The sequence below is a fragment of the Cucurbita pepo genome, chromosome LG09 (assembly GCF_002806865.2).
Source record: "Cucurbita pepo subsp. pepo cultivar mu-cu-16 chromosome LG09, ASM280686v2, whole genome shotgun sequence".
NCBI lineage: Eukaryota > Viridiplantae > Streptophyta > Magnoliopsida > Cucurbitales > Cucurbitaceae > Cucurbita > Cucurbita pepo.
The window spans coordinates 9,235,856-9,255,105 of record NC_036646.1 but is presented as its reverse complement, the minus strand read 5'-3'; the positions used below and the strand labels follow the sequence as shown (position 1 = coordinate 9,255,105).

Below are 19,250 nucleotides of genomic sequence, written 5' to 3'. Positions count from 1 at the left end.
CACCAAGAACAGCAACAAGAACAAGCTCAAATGAACAAAAAACGTACACCCAGATGCTAAAATTTGATTTGGATTAGTGAAAAGCTGTTAGAATCGAAAATGAGGGCGACCCACCAACGTGAAGCTCCCAAGAAGCAGAGGAAATGAACAGAGATGAGTGTTTTGGTTGTGAGGCAGTGGGAGAGTCAGCTAGAGACCGACCCTTTCATTGTCTCTGCACCAAAAAGAGAACAAAAAAAGAAAAAACCCAAAAGGTTCATTTACTACTCAATAATACACAATTTGCTTTAAAGGGACGGCTTTTGGCGAACCCCATTTACCATGAACTTGGTTCAAGTTCAATGAATTCAAGAATTGGAAGAGATTTTGAACATTGAACTTGAACTTGTACGAGCTACAACAAAAAATGAACGGCGAATATGTGTAATCACCTAAGAGGAAGCAGCTTCCTTCAAGAGTTGGTTGAGGAAGAACAGGACATCCTTGGTACTCTCAGCTCACTGACATGTTTGTTTTGTTTTGTTTTGTTTCCATTTCAACAATCCTTGGACAACTTTCATTCTTAATTTTAGTATAATCTTAGTTTAATTTCTCTGTCTAAAAACATGTTTTAATGGTTAAATTATTAGTGATATTTTCCATAATTCCGTCGCGGTTGATTATGTTCGATAAACTAATAGTTTTGAATTCGATATACGTCTATACTTAAAAGAAATGTGAGTAAATGTGAGTAAAGATGTTCGAGTGGAGACGGAGAAACCTTCTTATTGGCCCGAATTTTTTTTTTCCATTTTTATATATAATTTTTTTGTTTAAAAAATACTTCTTTACTAATAATTCTTGTTTTTCAATTATTTTTATTAAAAAAGAAGGTAAAACCTCGGGTATCTCATAATTATAAATATAATTTCTAAAAACTCAAATCTCAATAATTTTTCGTCCTTAAAAATTATATATGTATTTATTTACTAAGTAAATAAAATAATAAAGAAATATAAACATACATATAAGTGAGGCGGGACAAAGATATAGTTGGGACAGGGACAGGGACTATATTTTTTATTCTCAGCCTCATTTAACGGAGAAAAATCTCTCAACTTCCTTCCCATTCATCGTTTAAATGGAGACTTTCAACTACGTTCGAGAACGAGTTAAATAGATATCTCTAAATATGAGAGTAATTTATATATATATATATATACATATACAAATATTATTTAATTATTTTATTTGATGAACTTTTTTAAAGCAAACCGAACTTCCGTTAACTAACCTAAAATATGACCAAAATATCATATATTCAAATATTTCACGTCACATTAAATTAAAAATTATATATTTATTGCCGTATTAATTGGCTATGGTAAGGCAACATGTAAGTCTATTTCAATTTTGTATTATAAATATCAGCTGAAATATCTCATTAATAAGTTTGGTGTCATAATTTTCTTTTAGAATTAATTTAGTCCACCATTCATATACATATATTTTGTTTGGACGTTGAAAAATCTCAGGATTCAATCATAATGGGGTCGAGAATTGATCACATGATCGTAACTATTACTAAGTCCACAGCTTTTGGCGTGACAGTAAAAAAATTTAATTTACTATATACACTTTTGAAGGGTCGTAGACAAAGACGTCCATTTAACCCATGACCCGCTCCTAGGTGAATCTCCGTTTAAATTAGAAACTAGAGAAGGGTGGAGAGCGATTTTACCCTATTAGCTAAACAGGGCTGAAGACCGAGATTATATTCCCGACCTTATCTTTACTTTATCTCGCTCTAACGGCTAGAAAGGAGTGGTGATATCAATTTGAGGGATGGGCATATCTTAAAATATTTGTCACCAATTGCATTTATATTATCATTTATGTCTTGTGGACCACATAATTTGACATTCTTATCAATCCTTTTAGATTTTTTTTTTTTTAGATTTTTTTTTAAAAAAAATATTGCATTACAATTTGCATATAAATACAAAAAGAAATTAAATTAAATTAAGAATTTTGTTAGTTTTATTTGATAGCGATTTTATGGCTCACGAGCGTTTGTTATCTTCTATCTATCTATAGTTGGTTCAAATAGGATTTCGGAGGAACGTTAATGTTGGCATTTTGAGTTCTTAAAATTTACTTAACAATGATGGGTGTGGGTCATTAGTCAGCTTTGACCCTAACCAACGGGAGTTGGTCGGTCTCAGCCAATAGGTATTGACCGACTCTGAGTTGATTCTCGACATCTATGTTTCTTTTTTAACCATTTTTATATACCGTATTATTTAAGCAAAACGTTTCTTTTCTATGAAGGACGTTAGCTGACGTTGTTAAAATTCTGGCAAGGCAAGGTAATACTCTTGACCTTCACGTGACAACAATGAGAAAATTTGTTTAACAGGAGAAAGAACGTGACTTTTGCACATCTGTGTGATACTTGCCACACGGGATTCAATACTTAAATTAGCCTCCCTACCCGATAGTTATATGCAGTAAGCTGTTGTTGTTGCCTTTTTGCTTACATTCTCATACTTAAATCTTGTTTTCAAAACTCTCTTGCAAAATCTCTTTGCCCCCGTTTTCTAAAATCTTCTTCTTGAACCGGGGCTAGAGGCTCGAGTATACGTCGCTTGGCCATAGGCGACACAATAACAAATAAGCTTAACTCACTTGTTGCTGGAAAGTGAATGTCGCACAATCGCAAGTCCGCTGCCATCAAAGTGCGATTGTGATTAGTGCTTTCAGAGGAAATTAGTACAAGTATTGGACTTGGTTGGACTTACCGTCCCCCAATGAAAGTATAGTAATGATATAACATTTCAATTAGGGTTTTATCGATTACGTTTTGGATCAGGACAAAAGAGGACCGTAGGCTAGACCAATATTACGAGAACCAGGGCTCGTCGGGTGTGTCTCGTACGACACTGTAGTTAGAAAAATGTTAAAATTTAGTTCCTATGGTTCGATAAAAAATTTCGAATAATGACAACCAAAAAATGCCAAAAAGTAGGCTAAGGTTTGTTTCTTCCACCAATCCCACATGTACAACACCCTATCACTTGTATGCCCACCATCTTTTATCATCCTTTCTTCTCTTATCATCTCATACTAAACAATCACCTCTTAATTATAAGCCATTTTTTATGTGGCCTCTTATTTTCGTATTCTTTTTTTATAAGATCATGATCCCGACATATTTGACGTTTTTTTTTTTAAATTTATAAACATGACTAGACACAAATGTGAAAGTTTAAGGTCTCGTTCTCGTCAACGTAAATTCAATTTTATGTATTATGAGATCCTACATTGGCTGGAGAGGAGAACGAAACATTCCTTAAAAGGGTGTGAAACCTCTGCCTAGTAGACGCGTTTTAAAAAACTTGAGTGAAACCTTAAAAAGGACAATATCTGCTAGCGGTGAGGGAAATCTCAAAAAGAACAATATTTGCTTGCAGTGGACTTAGGTTGTTACAAATAGTATAAGAGCCCGCACTCTTGAGGGAAACCTCAAAAATGACAATATCTGCTAGTGGTGGACTTGGACTGTTACAAATAGTAGCACTCTTGAGGGAAACCTCAAAACGGACAATATCTGCTAGCGGTGAGGGAAACCTAAAAAAAGGACAGTTTCTGCTAGCAGTGGACTTCGACTGTTACAAATAGTATAAGAGCCAGCACTCTTGAGGGAAACCTCAAAACAGGCAATATCTGCTAACGGTGGACATGGGAAAACCTCAAAAAGAACAATATTTGCTAACGGTGAACTTAGGAAAACCTCAAAAAAGGAAAATATCTGCTAACGGTGGACTTAGGCTATTACAAATAGTAAGAGCCGAGCACTCTTGGGGGAAATCTCAAAAAGAACAATATCTGCTAGCGGTGGATTTAGAAAAACCTTAAAAAGGACAATATTTGTTAATGGTGGACTTAGGCTGTTACAAATAGCATAAGAGACAGCACTCTTGAGGCAAACCTCGAAAAGGACAATATCGGCTAGCGGTGAGAGAAACCTCAAAAATGACAATATCTGCGAGAAGTGGACTTAGACTGTTACAAATAGTATAAAAGCCCACAAAGAAGTGAATGGTAAAATCTCACATTAGTTGAGACCCCACATGTATAATATAACAGTTAATTATTTAAAGTTTCGAGACAAAAGTTAAAATCTAACTAAAGTTCGTAACATCTACGTCGATGTTCTAGACCACATATCGTAACACTATAATTTAGGGATTTTACTTTAGACCTTGTCGCTCATATTTTATAAACAAATATGCATTTTTCACCGTCTCATATCATAAATATATGAAGAAAATGATGAACACACAAAACAAAACAAAAGCAAATTAAACAAGAACAAAAGAAAATGAAAACAGTTCAAAAACTGTGGATGAAAATGTTGTTATCTCATTATTGAGAGATGTCTTTCAAGGGCTGTAGGGGGAAGGGGGCAGCTCACATGTGCTGTTTTCATAGCAATGTCTCTGTTTTTTTCCTCTCAAATGCCCTGCACTCTGCCAACACCCTAACCCCTTCCATTTATGAAACAATATCAAACCCATGAGCGAGTGAGATAGAGATGGGTCCTCCAAAGAACTGCTTATTTCAAGGTGCTGAATTTAATGCTCAGTTCTTTTTGGCAGAAGCAGCTACACATGTGTGTAAGGCTCTTGTCATTGCAACTGCCCATGGTAAAACGGGTAAAACTAGAGACTATCTAGGAAGATTTTTGTAACCGCTACTGCACACACTGTTAGCATATATTGTCCTCTTTAGACTTTTCCTTTCGAGCTTCTCTTCAAAGCTTTTAAAACGCGACTACTAGGAAGAGGTTTCCACACCCATGTAAAAAATGTTTCGTTTCCTCTCCAACTAATGTGGGATCTCACAATCCACCCCCTCTTCGGAGGCCCAGTATCCTCACTGGTACTCGTTTTCCTCTCCAATCGATGTGGGATCTCGTAATCCACCCCCCTTCGGAATCCAGCGTCCTCGCTAGCACACCATCCAGTGTCTAGCTCTTATACCATTTGTTACCGCCTAAGCCCACTGCTAACAGACATTGTCCTCTTTGAGCTTTTCCTTTCGAACTTCCACTCAAGGTTGTTAAAACGCATCTGGTAGGAAAATGTTTCCACACCCTTATAAGAAATGATTCATTCCCCTCTCCAACCGATATGGGACCTCCCAGTTTTATTAAATTATAGAGGCTATTAATGAAGTTCTATCACATTCTAACATATTTTTCTACTCATCGTGCACACACTTTCACCAGTATAGAAGAAGGAAGGTTCAAACATTTGATCTTTTGTTCGATGATAGAACCAGCTATCTATCCTATGTTCTAGGCCATAACAGCAACCTTTGAAGAATAACTTAGGGCTGGTGAAGTAGAGTAATATATCAGTGAATGACTTGCTAAGTTGTGAGTGGAAAGCGTAGGTGGTGGTTTCAAATGCTAATTCTGACTTCTGATCACTGGTTCTGATATGGGAAAGCACTGATTGGGGTAGCAGCAAAGATGGGAGAGCACATGAGTTGTTCAGATGGATATGCCAAATCTCAATGAAGAAGAAGCATGACAGTTTTTTTTTTTGTAAAAGGAGACATATTATTAACTGTGTGAAGTGGTGCAGGTGTTCTTACAATAGCTGAAACTCTCACAGAAAAGCAACCAAACTCAGACTAGATTCTGTTTTTGGAGATGCTTTTGACCCACTCGTTTACGAGTCAACATGTCATTATGTGCATAAAACATAAACCAGACACTAACATGAGTTATGTAAAGGCACGAATTATCATTTCAAATGTTAGTAGTTCGATCATCATCCCTATAATTTAAATAAGAGATTCAAGAAGAAAGGTTTACCTCCCCTCCAATAAGGTCGGTTGATGAACTCCAACCCGTTATATTGTGTAGCTTGTTTCCTGATCCTCGTGGTTTTAATGTAGAAACTATACCCCAACTCGTACATTTATAGTTTACGACGTATCAAAAGATGGCAATGTTTTAAGACACTAATATGAGCTGTATAAAAGTACGGATCACCATTTCAAATGTTAGTAGTTCAATCATCATCCCTATAATGTAAGTAAGAGAATCAAGAAAAAAGATTCGGCTCCCCTCAAACAAGTTCATCGATGAACTCCAACCTGTTCTATCGTGTGGCTTGTTTTTTTGATCCTCATGGTTCTAATGTAGAAACTATACCCCAGCTCGTATATTTATAGTTTACGACATATCGAAAGCTGGCGATGTGTTAAGATTCCACCTCTCATTCTGATATAACATTTCAGAATAAGGGGTATTATACGTGGGACGTGGTCCTCCAATTGGGGGCCATTGTGAACTTGGGGACCAAAACATGCCATTCATGGATGTTTTTTGATCCTCCAAAACAACAAAGAAACTTATGGCCCTGACCTGACATAACAGTGTTAATTATAGTACCAATTCAATACTCCCCACAAAAGTAATGACCTTTTTCTTTCATACTTCTTCCATCACATAAGCCTGCCTCTAAATTACAAAACATTATACAAAATCAAAGATTTGCAGCAGAAAATAGAATTGGACCATAAGAAAATGATAAGAGAAAATGAAAACGAGAAACATCGGTATAACATTATACCACCATATCAGTAGCCAACCTCGACATACTAACCTAGTTTAAAGCATATACCCTCGATCAAGAGTTCATTTGAACAATAATTTAGATGAATCAAACAATAATGGAAGATATTAAATCATCATAACCAAAAAGTTGAGCTTAAATTCTTCATTGTTTTGGTAGTTAGTTCAGAAGTGAAAGGAGTTGTGGTCATCAAGTGTAACGACCCAGATTCACCGCTAGTAGATATTATCCTTTTTGGGCTTTCCCTTTCGAGCTTCCTCTCAAGGCTTTAAAACACGTCTACCAGGGAAAGGTTTCCCCACCCTTATAAATGGTGGTTTGTTCTCCTCCCCAACCAATGTGGGACATCACAATCCACTCCTCTTCGGGGCCTAGTGTCCTCGCTGGCACTCTTTCCTTCCTCCAATCGATGTGGGACCGCCCCCAAATCCACCCCCCATTTGGGCCCAACGTCCTTACTGGCACACCGCCTCGTGTCTATCCCCCTTCGGGAAACAGCGAGAAGGCTGGCACATCGTCCGGTGTCTGACTCTGATACCATTTGTAACGACCCAGATCCACCGCTAGTAGATATTGTCCTCTTTGGGCTTTCCCTCTCGAGCTTCCCATCAAGGCTTTAAAACGCGTCTACCAAGGGAAGGTTTCCACACCCTTATAAACGGTGGTTTCTTCTCCTCAACCAACGTGGGACATCACATCAAGCTCAGCTTGTCCTATTCTCATCATGGAGTTAGTAACCTAATTCATTAGAGAGAGAGAGGGCAGAATACTGGCAGAGACCTAATGATAATGACAAAGTGGAAATAATGATGGGATCATCATAATCATTCAGTATCAAGTATATAAACCATCCAATTGGATATAATTTACATTCCCCAAATCTAAAAACTCAAGGACAACTCCTGATGAAATAAATTTTAACAATCAAATCTCAATTTCATCTTATTGAACCTTAACATTGAATAAGTGGTGAAATCAACCTCTTTGAACCAAGACACAGAGCAATCAAACAATAAAACATCTAAATCAAGCTACAAAACACACAAATCCCACAAAAATACAGACTCAACCATGAACAGAACACCCAAACAATGCCCAGATCCAATATCAGAATAGCCAAATCCAAAAGAAAGAGGAAGAAGAAAGCCTATGATAACCAGAAAATCAACCCTCACAGAGACAGCATATGGCATTAATTTCACCACTTATTCACGCTTAGAGTTCAATTGAATGAGATTGAGAGTTTGAGGTTAAAAACAAATTTCCCCCAGATAAATTAACAGAGGGAAAGTGAAACACTACTCTGTCAAAAATCATAGCAGTCGACATGCCCCATAAATAGTATATACTGATCTAATGCTTCCTCTATGCCTGCCATTTACCAAAAATTTCATTCGCAAACAAATGAACACCGCCCACCCCCACACAAAAAAAAGACCCAAAGGAAAAGCTTACCAACATTTCACATTCTTCAAGATCATGCAGAGTATATTTACAGGGAATAATATGCTATCTATGTGTTTGAATGGCCAACCCTTTTACCCGAGTGTTATGCTACGAAACTACACCGAGAACTCTTATCAGATCAGACTTTTGTTCTGTTGTAAGCCTTGATGGGTACTTGACATCAAACTTGATTCTCAAATTTCCCTTCTTCCCAAGTTCCTTAGAGATTGGCATTCCTTCATTTGCCAGAACCATCTCATCACCAGGTTTGACAATATCTGTTATATGGATCATAAGATTCCTTCCATCCAGAGAAGTAAGTTCAAGAGTTTTACCTGTGAGTGATTCCAGCAACGTTAATTCATGGTTCACTAGTAGATCATTCCCATCCCTCCGGTATATAGCATGTGGTTTCTCATCCACTACGAATATAAGATCTGCAGGAATGATGCCTGGCTCCTGATTTCCCTTCTGAGGAAAAGTAATCTTTGTCCCCTTCTTCCACCCGGGTTTTATATCAATTGTCAATATCTCTTCAACTGTCCTGGACTTTCTGCAGAAGAGATTTGATCAACATCAGATCAGATATAAACCTCAAGGCAAATTCTTTCACAACAGGATAAAATATATCACACTTAAGCCTGACAAACATTGCTACAAAACCATTTAACTACATTAGTTGGATCTGAAGGCAAAAGGATGACATTTCTAAACTTAGCAGTCACAGAAGTGAGAAGTCAATTGATAGCCATCCCGAAGCATGCACGTGAGACAATTGCAACGCCACCAAGGCAGAAAGAATACACGATTGTTCAAGAACTTGTATCTATACTCTAGACTCGTTACCATGCCTGCATACGCCTTAGACTGAATATAGACACAGTAAAATAAATGGTTCATGCATTTGAAGAACTCATAACCGTTCAATATGTTAAAACTAGACAATTTATCTTCATAAGAACAGCTGATATCTTTTATACCCAAAATTGGCCTAGTTATTGAATCCACGAGTGTGGTAAGTTCAAAGTAACTATGGAAAACAGTGTAGGAGATGCGGAAACCAGTCATCTATGATATGTTATCTGATAATAACAAGGATTTAAACTTCGAACCTTGTAGAAAATGCACCTAACAGTAAAATGGTTGACTCTCACCCAATGTTTTCAATGGCCAAAGGCAGCTTCAAAGGATCATTCTTAATAGTATTGGTTTATGCTTAAAAAAATTGCCTTTAGCATACTTTTAATCCTTCTAGAAGGAGTAGACAATAAATTAATTTAACTCTTCTTATACCATTATACAAGGCCGAAGGACTCAAAACCTCCCTGCCTTTATGTGTCCATAAGGAGGCAGAAGCTTCTTCCACAATAGGCTATGATCCCAAGGAATAACTTCAAGGCTAAAAATTTGTCTTGCCCCAAAGAGAGGTATAAGCAAAAATAACTTGTTAAAAACTTTTGTTAACATATATAAGGCTCGAGAATTATTCGATGAATGTATAGAAACCCAATGTACAAGGTCAGTCAGCCTACCGAGAAGTCAACTACGATCAAATCACGTAATTCTAACAGAACGAAAAGGGGGCTAAAGGACAATCAGTAGTAGAAATTCTTACTGCCAGCATGAACAATTGACAGGTGACTCCATCTCAATAGACATACAAATTCTTAATCCTTCTTTGAGATAGAATTCCATTGAAAAAGCAAAGGGGTCACCGTCAAAACACAGGCTCTAATCCAAAGAATTCAGTAACCACATACAATCCACAAGAGAGGGTATGCAATGAAGAACAATCCAAATACCAAACTAAACATGCACACTTGATTTTGTTCTATAAGAATCATAAACAACACAACACTCAGTTGAAATTTGAAAGAGGCAAATCAAAAAGGCACATACCCAGAGGCATCATACACATTCCTCGAAATCCTCATCTTCTTCTTAGCGCCTTTGTAGAGCTCCTCCAAGCTACAAGGCAACGTATTCTCAACAGCAGCAGCCTTCCTCCCACGAGCACCACTTCCATTCTCCGTCCCATTCTGAAACCTAAAAAACGCATCCCTAGCCCCTCTGCCCTTCCCTCCCCCCTCGCTATTACTCCCTCCACCGCTCTCCGATCCAAAAAATTCGGCGTAAATATCATCCGCATTCCTAGGTTTAAACTTAAATGTCGAAGTATTAGGATGCTGGCGTTGAAAATGCTGGTAAACCGGAGTATACGTGGAGGAGGACGTCGCTTGAGGTGTAGGCGGTGGAATCTTACCGGACTTGAGGGTTTCTTCGCCGTAAAGGTCGTAGATCTGACGCTTCTGAGGATCGCTAAGAACATCATAAGCCTCTGAAATTTGCTTGAACTTGGCCTCAGCTTCTTGTTTGTTTGCTGGGTTCTTGTCTGGATGCCAAAACAACGCTAATCTCTTGTAAGCTCTCTTCAAATCTTCATCGCTAGCGCTTCGACTCACTTTCAGAATGTTATAGTAATCCTTCCCCATAGCTCTGTTTCTCTGTAAAGAAGAACAAAAATTCGTCCCTCTTTCTCTCTTCTTCTTCTTCGTCTTCGTTCTCTCTCTCTCTCTCTCTCTCTCTCTCTCTCTCTCTCTCTCTCTCTGCGGGTTTTGTGTTTCTCGCCGGAAATTGGGAAGAAGCAAAAGTGGCCGTCGGATGAGTAACACACACAGAATCCAGCTCCGAATCTGACGGTTATTTGGAAAGAATTAATGTAAGAAAAGAATATTGTGTCGTGGGACCCACGACAAGGTGAATTCGGGTTATTACCCGTTAAGATGGCGCGAAAACCCGACCCGGTTTAGGTTGCTTTTACTTTAATATTAAATTAATAAAAATATTCTTGAAAGATCTCTTAAACTTTCAATAAGAAGTTTGGTTTGAAATAGGATTTTTAAAACAAAATATTAAATATATTTTTTAATTTCTTTTCAATTTTTTTTTTTTTTTTTTTTTTTTTTTTTTTTTTTNTTTTTTTTTTTTTTTTTTTTTTTTTTTTTTTTTTTTGTAGATTCCCGACACAAAATTAAAATTTCAAAATTTTATTAAATTTTTTAAAATACAATATTCTATAAACATTTTTTTTAAGCCGAACTACTAATTATAAGATCAGATATACATGGATGTTTAATTTATGCATTAAATTTATAATCATAACAAAATAAGATTTACTCGTATGACTTAGATATCTCGTATTTTCTAAAATTTTAGTATGATACTTACGAGATCATGAAATTAGCATTTCAATAATATTTTCTTCTTCAAACGTATTGATTTGACTCGATAAGCAGGACCATTATCCCATAGCTTACCACCCGAAATTTAAAGTTTTGAGATGTATTAGACACTCTAAAAAATTACGATACTAAATAGATAATAACGTAAAAATTTATGGACGGATGGCAAAAATGAGACGAAATCTAATGATATACACATTAGAAAATTTTCAAATTTCCATCATGGTTCGAGATCTAATGAAATTGAACAAAAAGCACTGATTATTTGGGTCAGGAAAATTTATGGCTGAGAGTAAGGAGTGAGTAAAATCCACAAGTTTCAGTCGGTGGATAGCCCTATTGAAAGTGATAGAAATAACAAAACTTTGAATACAAACCATCATTAATGGGTTGATTTTACTCCACCTTAAGACACATTAACCTTGCAAATGTCGATCCAAATGTCGAGGATCGTTAGGAGAAAGCCCTACATCAATTTATAAGTAAGGAATATACCTCCATTGATACGAGGTCTTTTAAAAAAATTCAAAGTAAATCCACAAGAACTTATGATTTTCAAATGTCGAACAAAGTGTGTACGTTGTTCGATGACTCAAAGGACAATATCATATCATTGTAGAGATTCGTGATTTCTAACACGAAATATGAAATATGAGATGCATGAATCTAAGGCTGTCATCTAAAATCATTAAATTTGGAGTGTTTCCAATCTGTACAAACAGAAATCATTAAATTTTTTGCCCAAATCAGATCCCAACAAGCACTTCTACCATCTTCTTCTTCTACTTCATCTTCTTCTTCGTCTTTTTTTCTCTTTGGTGTTTATGTTTTTACCCTTCTTTCAAAGTTACGAAGGTTCAGTAAATCATCACAGGTAAATAATGTAAGAAAAATATACAGGTAAAAGGGATTTCAGGGGTAAAATGTCTATTTACTGTACCTCCATGAGATCCAGGAGAAGATTTGCTCCAATGGTGGAAGAAGCTCATCCTGGTACATATAAATCCTTGCCGTTTGATAACTAAGATCAGAAAATGAATTTACTTCACACCACAACAGCTTTTCCTGTGATCCCATCATGAAGTTGCAACGATCCGTCTTTCATTAGGTTCAGACTCAAACTCTTGAACCTTTCTCTTGAGTACTGCCTTGATGCCTTTCGCCAATCTGTTCCAGTTTTCATCATAGCTACGAACTCGTCGTAACTTATTCGTCCGTCCTGAAAATTAGTAAAGACTGATCATACACGTTGTTGGCAATAGCTCGATGAACAGGACTCTCGACTCTCCACAATAGTTTGTTTTGGGCTTCTCCAAAATGCCTCACAACAATGGAGAGAGTATTCTTTGATTATAAACCCATAAACATTCCCTAAATTAGCCGATGTGGGACTTTCATCATCCAACACTCCCATCCCCTCTTGAACTTTTCGACGAACAAGTTGTGCAGTAGTTGCAATAATTTTAATAGCTATTCTTTATTTCTAGCCCAAATTCACTACTAGCCGATATTGTCGGCTTTGACCCGTTATGTATTGCCGCACGCATCTATTAGGGAGAAGTTTCCACACTCTTATAAGGAATGTTTCGTTCTCCCCTCCAACCGATGTGGGATCTCACAATCCACCTCTTAGGGGTTCAATGTCCTCGCTGGCCCATCACTCAATATCTGGCTCTGATACCATTTGTAACTGTTTGTTTTTGCCCGTTACTTATCGTCGTCAGCCTCACAATTCTTAAATGCGTCTACTAGGGAGAGGTTTTCACACTAAGGAATGTTTCGTTCCCCTCTCCAACCGATGTGGGATCTCACAATCCACCCCCTTTGTACACATATGAGCTACTCTCATGAGACAACTATCTAACCGTTGGGATATTAAATTAGGTTGTTATTGGTCTTATTGGTGATGGTGATTTAATTTTGTCTCCAAATTGATATACCTAAAGTAGAACAAATACAAATTCTGTTTTTCTTTTGGTTTATGGGAGAATCGAGTCGAGAGATAGAAAATGAGTGGACTAGAAGTCTCACCTTATCTGTGTCAACCTCGCGCATGATCTCATTCAGCACATCACTATCCGTTTCACTTGCTTCATCCGCTAAGGCTTTCCGTAGCTCATCTAATTCAATGAACCCACTTTCATTTTTATCAAAAAACATAAATGCTCTGCGAAAATGCTCGTCATTTTCCATCCTCTGCAAGTGTATTGTAACTGCTACAAACTCTCCATAATCCAGTACACCATTACCATCAACATCAGCCTGTCAAGAACAGACGATCGGTCAACATAATTCACAATATGTAATATCTGTTAGATGAACACGACTCTCCACAATGGTATGTATATTGTCCACTTTATGCATAAGTTCTCATGGCTTTGCTTTGACTTCTCCAAAAGGTCTCATACCAATGGAGAGAGTACTCTTTGATTATAAACCCATGATCATTCCCTAAATTAGCCGAGGTGGGACTTTCACCATCCAACAATATCAACATAATTCTAACTTAATTCAAGCAGAAGAAAAGTTTGCATCTCTAGTTATCAGTCAGCATTTCACATCAAATGTTCGAAGAAAAAAATGGTTGAAATGAATTCCTATTCCAACAGTACATTAGGAAAGAACATGGGGAAGAACATTGCGATTTGGAAACACAAGATCAGGAAAAGTAATAATTGGAAAGCTCACGAATCATTCAAGTAAAAAGAGTAAGCATAGATTAAGCATACTCAGGGATAAACTTGAAACCATAAAACAAATTCCAGACTGCATTTTAGAACATAGAAATTTACCACTTCCATGAGCATTTTCATCTCGGGCTCACCCAATTGTGAGCCGACCTTTTTTAGCCCTGCCTTCAGTTCCTCAAAAGATACCTTCCCATCATTGTCGGTGTCCATCAAAGAAAACATATCTCTGATCACTTCAACTTCTTCAACAGATAAGTGCTCTGCTATCACCTAAACATTTTAGAAATTCAAGTATCTCCTAGTTAATATGAATTCCATTACTGTGATACCATTCAGTAATTTTTTGTAATAGTTCACCAACGACCCTTAATGTACGTGTATGATGTCTTAACGAGTTGATACTCAAGATGGCAATACCATTCAGTAAAATTCAAAGGACAATAATAGATCACTTTAAGGCTTACCCTTAGGGCTTTCTTTTTGAACCTATTCATAACAGAGAACTGCTTGAGCCTCATCCTTACAATATCCCCTAGTGGAACATTTGGAGCTTTCTTTGCATTTTGTAACCAAGGATGATCTGCAATTACGATGAGAAAGCAGTAAGAAGATAAAAATGGAATCCATGCTGCGGAAAAGATGGTGCTAAGTGACATTGTTTTGCTAAATGGCATGCTGTTATGGTTGGATAATTCAGCCAGGAACCGAACTTCCAACTTAGGGAAAATGATTATATATCTGTATTGAACATGATAATAAAGCAAGATTGGAGTACGGCAATCACAATCATGAAGGAAATCTTTATTGCCATGAAAAATACATAGAAACAGATTCTCTAATCTCCAAATAATAGAGATGTCTGACATGACATCAAAGGAAGCCAAATATATCATGTTAAAAAGAATACAGACTAGACAGGTGCCAGACTGATTCAAAGCTTGACCAATGAATCGATATTGCTTTCTAGTTTTTGCTCGTAAATTTCATTGGGGCACACGCACAATAAACCAACTTTCTATGTCTGCTGAATAAATCAAACAGTACCCAGAATTGACCAAGTCAGCCCTTAACAGCTCCCACCAATAACTAGTTGAAACAAGAGGCATTTCAGAAATAAAAAACTAACCCAAGAAAGGAACTTATCATTGAAAAGAGAAGCAGCAGTAAACTAGCAAATGCATTAGTTTGGCCAATAGAGTAAAGGAAAAATTCTAATACTTCGAAATTTCATATTTACATCACGTGATAGAGAACAATTATTAAAATGAAACAATGATATTTATTGGTATAAGAGAGATAATTTATCATGTTGTCTATATGTTGTTCCATGTCACTCGATGTACCAACAATATCTTCACTATGCCTATAACAACCTAAGCTCACCGCTAGCAGATATTGTCTGCTTTGGCCCTCGTCGTCAGCCTCACGATTTTAAAACACTTCTGTTAGGGAGAGGTTTCCACACCCTTGTAAAGAATGCTTTGTTCCCCTCTCCAACTGATTGGGATCTTACAAATGCCCTTTTCTAATAATTTGACTATGATGGTAAAATTGCAAAACTTAGCTGCTTCAAGTACTAATGGTACTGAAATCTAACTTGTAGTTGAAACCAATGATAAAAACCATGAGAAAAAGTAACCATAGGATTCACTCTACAGGAACCCACCCATGGGCATTTCGTACTTCAACCGATAGCTTCAATGCCCATGCAAATCAGTATGATATGCTTAAAAAACGACCTGAATGATAACTATGAGAGATGCAGTGAAATAGAACACAGTAAACAACGAATCATTTTTTGTTGGAAAAATGGTGAAAAATCATATATTTCACCATTTCATCTAGGGATCTAACTGATTGCAGCTACACTCAATCATAAGATGTAACCGTTCAAGTCCACCACTAGCCGATATTGTTTTATTTGGACTAAGGGATCTAGCTTATTGCAGCTAGACTGAAATGTAACAGCCAAAGCCCACCGCTAGCAGATACTTCGAGTTTTCCCCTCAAGATTTTAAAACACGTTTGATAGGGAGAGATTTCCACACCCTTACAAGGAATGTTTTATTCCACTCTCCAACTGACGAGGGATCTAACATAAGAACTGAACCAAAGATCTCTACATACGTCTCGTTTCAAATTATAAACATCCCCATATGAGAAAAATACACTAAACCCAGATTCAAGATTCAGAGGGAAAGAGATAGCAATAGTTGCAACTTCATAGCCATAACTCAACTAGCAAAATGTCTGAATAAAAAGAGCCGAGCTACTTACCAAGCACCTGCTGAGCAGTTAAGCGCTTTTTAGGATCTGGCTCCAACATCTGCTGGACAAGGCTTTTAGCACTCTCTGAAATATGTGGCCATGGCTCCCTCTTAAAATCAAGTACGCCCCTCAAAATTGCCAGAGCTACTCCTTGTTCAGTCTCTAAGAACAGATTCCCAAAATAGCAACCATCAAAAAACTTAACCAATTAACTGATCTTGTAATCAAATTAACTTAGATTTGGACAGGACTAAAAATAGCAAAGAACACCATGTTACCAGCCCAGAATGGAGGAACCCCGCACAACAAAATATACAATATCACACCAGCACTCCAAAGATCAACCTCTGGTCCATAGTTTCTTTTCAGTACTTCTGGCGCCATGTAGTATGGACTTCCCACTATCTCCGTAAACTTCTCCCCTAAATTCCCGTAACAATAAAAGCATTTAAGATTCAGCAACAAAATCAATGAAGAACCCCACGAAATTAATAGCCATAGATTCAGAGGAACTTAAGAGAAAATTGAAGTACCAAAATCAGAGGCCAACGAATTTACCAGGCTTGAAGAACACAGAGAGACCGAAATCAATCGCTTTAAGCGGTGAATGTTCCTTCTTGTTTGCATACAAAAAGTTCTCAGGCTTCAAGTCTCTGTGCATAACACCATTAGCGTGGCACATCCTTACCACTTCAGCGATTGTTCTCGCAACGTTTGCTGCAGCGCGCTCGGTGTAGTGTCCTTTAGCTACAATCCGATCGAAAAGCTCACCTCCGGCACAAAGCTCCATAACTAGATGAACGTTCTTGCTGTCCTCGTAGGTCGCTTTAAGCTTCACTATATTCGGATGCTCAGGCAAATTCGACATTATAGCAACCTCTCGTCTCACATCCTCTATATCCACCGCAGTCCTCAGCTTCCTCTTTGAAATCGATTTACAAGCCAAAGACTCCTTCGTCTCTTTATCGGTACACAGGTACGTGATCCCGAACTCTCCACGGCCAAGTTCAAGCCCCAGTATATACTTATCGCTGATTCGCGTCCGGTGACTGAGCGGCATCACATCTTTCAAAACCCTAAGCGGAGCCGGCGACCTAGCAACAGAATCCCGAGAGTATGGATTTGATGATTTCCGGTCTTCATCATTCTTCTTCCGATTCACCGACGAGTCGTCCTCTGTAGTCTCCGGCCTCACACACGCGTTACAATTTCCCATACTCCAACAAGAATCACAAGAACAAGTTCCTCGTCCTCGATCCCCGTTGAAAATTCGAGTCCCCTGCGGTCGTCGCCGTGGATACAGTCACCGCCGGCGAGTCAGGTAGTTATCGGCGAGGAGATAAATGTAGGAGAGAAAGAAAACGCGGGGTCGGTTGAGAAATAAATAAAGTATTTTGAAAAAAAAAAAGAAAAATCATGGTAATGATTTCTAATTATTAGAATATTCGTTGAAAAGGGCAAATTGGGAAGACGACGAATTATTATTTGGAGTAATTAATTAATTAATTAATTTAAATATTAGTTTTACTATTTCATATATATTTTTCTTCTTTTTTATTACGCGCTTTGATATTAATTTTTACAAATTTTGGGATTTTTTAAAATTAAATTAAACTTTTTCCCTCTCTCTCCTCCTCGCATAATTTTCTTATTCTCCCGGCTCTATGGCAGCGGGTCAATGATTGTGCAGCATTTGTTCTAACCTAACGAACAAGTCAACCGTGAGAAATTTGATCCTCACGGACAACATCAGCCTATGCTCGAGCCTCAAGTCACGTTTGCGAAAAATGTTTTAGAAAACATGAGCAAGAAAATACGTTCGAAAACAATTTGAAAAAAAAAAAAAAAAAACAATGTTACAAGCTAAAAGTGATTAGGCGGCAGCAGCAACAACGACTTTGATAGCATATAAACCGGGTAAGAAGAAGTGACAACTAATCATATCTGTTTATAGTACATTTTGGACATTTTAGCCCGACATGATTTGATATTGACACAATAATAATAGTAAAAAAAGGGGTTTGGAACTGGCATGCAGCCATGGACAACACATCTTAGATTAACATGATCGGGATATCCGTCATGCGGCCACAGGCAACATGCTCATGATCGTGACACTCTGCTCGTTCGTCTACGTACGAGTCTTGTAAGTAATGATAAAAAAAACTATATTTCCTTGTCGACACTAATACTTCAAATTCGATTGTTCGTCTTTTTATATAACGAGCTCTCGTGACAAAAGAAAAGTTATTTTTTTCTTGTTAAAAAAAAATTATCGGGGTCGATAATAATATTTGTCTTGTTTATTGTAAATAAAAAATTAATCATTTATTAATGTAGTTAGCAAAAGGAAACAACATAATTAATAATTAATTAATATTTATGACTTTTAATTAATAAATTAATTAATTATTTGAGCAATTGGTATTTTAATACTAGTTTGAATTACTTTATATTAAAATTTTATTATTCTCTCTGTTGGGGGTAAATCTCAGCCGTCCATCTTGCAAAATATTGTTGGTGAGATTGATGAAAGGTCAAGATTTACCGAGTAATTGTTGAAGTGGTTCACCAGCCAAGGGCTTTAAGGACATTGACCAATTCGATTTTTCCTAGTCCAAAAAAACATCTAAATTATTTTAAATTAATAATTATATTAATTAATAAAACTCCAATGTGTAGGTTGGTCCATTATATATTAATTAATTAATTAATTAAACTATTTTTATCTTAATTATATATAAGATAATTATTTGAAAATAAAAAATTATTTAATTTTATTTATAAAAATTTAATTAATTAATTTTTAAAAAATAAAATTATTATCAAACAGGTCACGATAGAAACAGTCTAAACTATCGAGCATATTAAGACAGGAGACCGAGAAGACTTTTATATTGGTCAATGGAACGAGAAAAAGATAATGAAGCTTCGTAATTTCTTGATCGTTAAGCCAATTTAGTTGAAATTTT

At 36.9% G+C, this 19,250-nt stretch overlaps 2 protein-coding genes across 6 annotated transcripts; both read right to left on the bottom strand.

Annotated features, from left to right (window-relative positions):
* Positions 1 to 7,424: 7,424 nt before the first annotated feature.
* Positions 7,425 to 10,758, bottom strand: LOC111802691 (dnaJ homolog subfamily B member 4-like). Of its 3 annotated transcripts, none has more exons than XM_023687150.1 (3): positions 9,978 to 10,758; positions 8,414 to 8,631; positions 7,425 to 8,356 (listed from the first exon to the last, which is right to left on the bottom strand). In XM_023687150.1, the coding sequence occupies exons 1-3, from the start codon at positions 10,568 to 10,570 to the stop codon at positions 8,187 to 8,189; spliced, it is 981 nt and encodes a 326-aa protein (XP_023542918.1). In that variant the 5' UTR covers positions 10,571 to 10,758; the 3' UTR covers positions 7,425 to 8,186. The 3 variants fall into 3 exon arrangements, with proteins under 3 accessions (XP_023542918.1, XP_023542919.1, XP_023542917.1); XM_023687151.1 differs by having other exon boundaries at positions 7,425 to 8,314; XM_023687149.1 differs by having other exon boundaries at positions 7,425 to 8,631.
* Positions 10,759 to 11,853: 1,095 nt separating this feature from the next.
* Positions 11,854 to 17,675, bottom strand: LOC111802405 (calcium-dependent protein kinase 10-like). 3 transcript variants are annotated; one of them, XM_023686755.1, is made up of 8 exons: positions 16,837 to 17,494; positions 16,557 to 16,700; positions 16,288 to 16,440; positions 14,475 to 14,590; positions 14,113 to 14,280; positions 13,352 to 13,582; positions 12,261 to 12,539; positions 11,854 to 12,158 (listed from the first exon to the last, which is right to left on the bottom strand). In XM_023686755.1, exons 1-7 carry the CDS (start codon positions 17,492 to 17,494, stop codon positions 12,366 to 12,368), a joined length of 1,644 nt encoding a protein of 547 aa, XP_023542523.1. In that variant the 3' UTR covers positions 11,854 to 12,158; positions 12,261 to 12,365. The 3 variants fall into 3 exon arrangements, with proteins under 3 accessions (XP_023542523.1, XP_023542522.1, XP_023542524.1); XM_023686754.1 differs by having other exon boundaries at positions 11,854 to 12,155; XM_023686756.1 differs by having other exon boundaries at positions 11,872 to 12,539; positions 16,837 to 17,675.
* Positions 17,676 to 19,250: the final 1,575 nt, after the last annotated feature.

What these genes read in the sequence shown, in the direction of transcription:
- LOC111802691 (XM_023687149.1), bottom strand. Translation starts at nt 10,570, where the DNA reads ATGGGGAAGGATTACTATAACATTCTGAAAGTGAGTCGAAGCGCTAGC. An exon ending in AATGTGTATGATGCCTCTGG is followed by an intron (nt 8,632 to 9,977) that starts GTATGTGCCTTT and finishes TCTCTTCTGCAG; the next exon opens with AAAGTCCAGGACAGTTGAAG.
- LOC111802405 (XM_023686756.1), bottom strand. Translation starts at nt 17,494, where the DNA reads ATGGGAAATTGTAACGCGTGTGTGAGGCCGGAGACTACAGAGGACGAC. An exon ending in CTCTGTGTTCTTCAAGCCTG is followed by an intron (nt 16,701 to 16,836) that starts GTAAATTCGTTG and finishes ACGGGAATTTAG; the next exon opens with GGGAGAAGTTTACGGAGATA. An exon ending in GCGAGGTTGACACAGATAAG is followed by an intron (nt 12,540 to 13,351) that starts GTGAGACTTCTA and finishes ACTAATTTTCAG; the next exon opens with GACGGACGAATAAGTTACGA.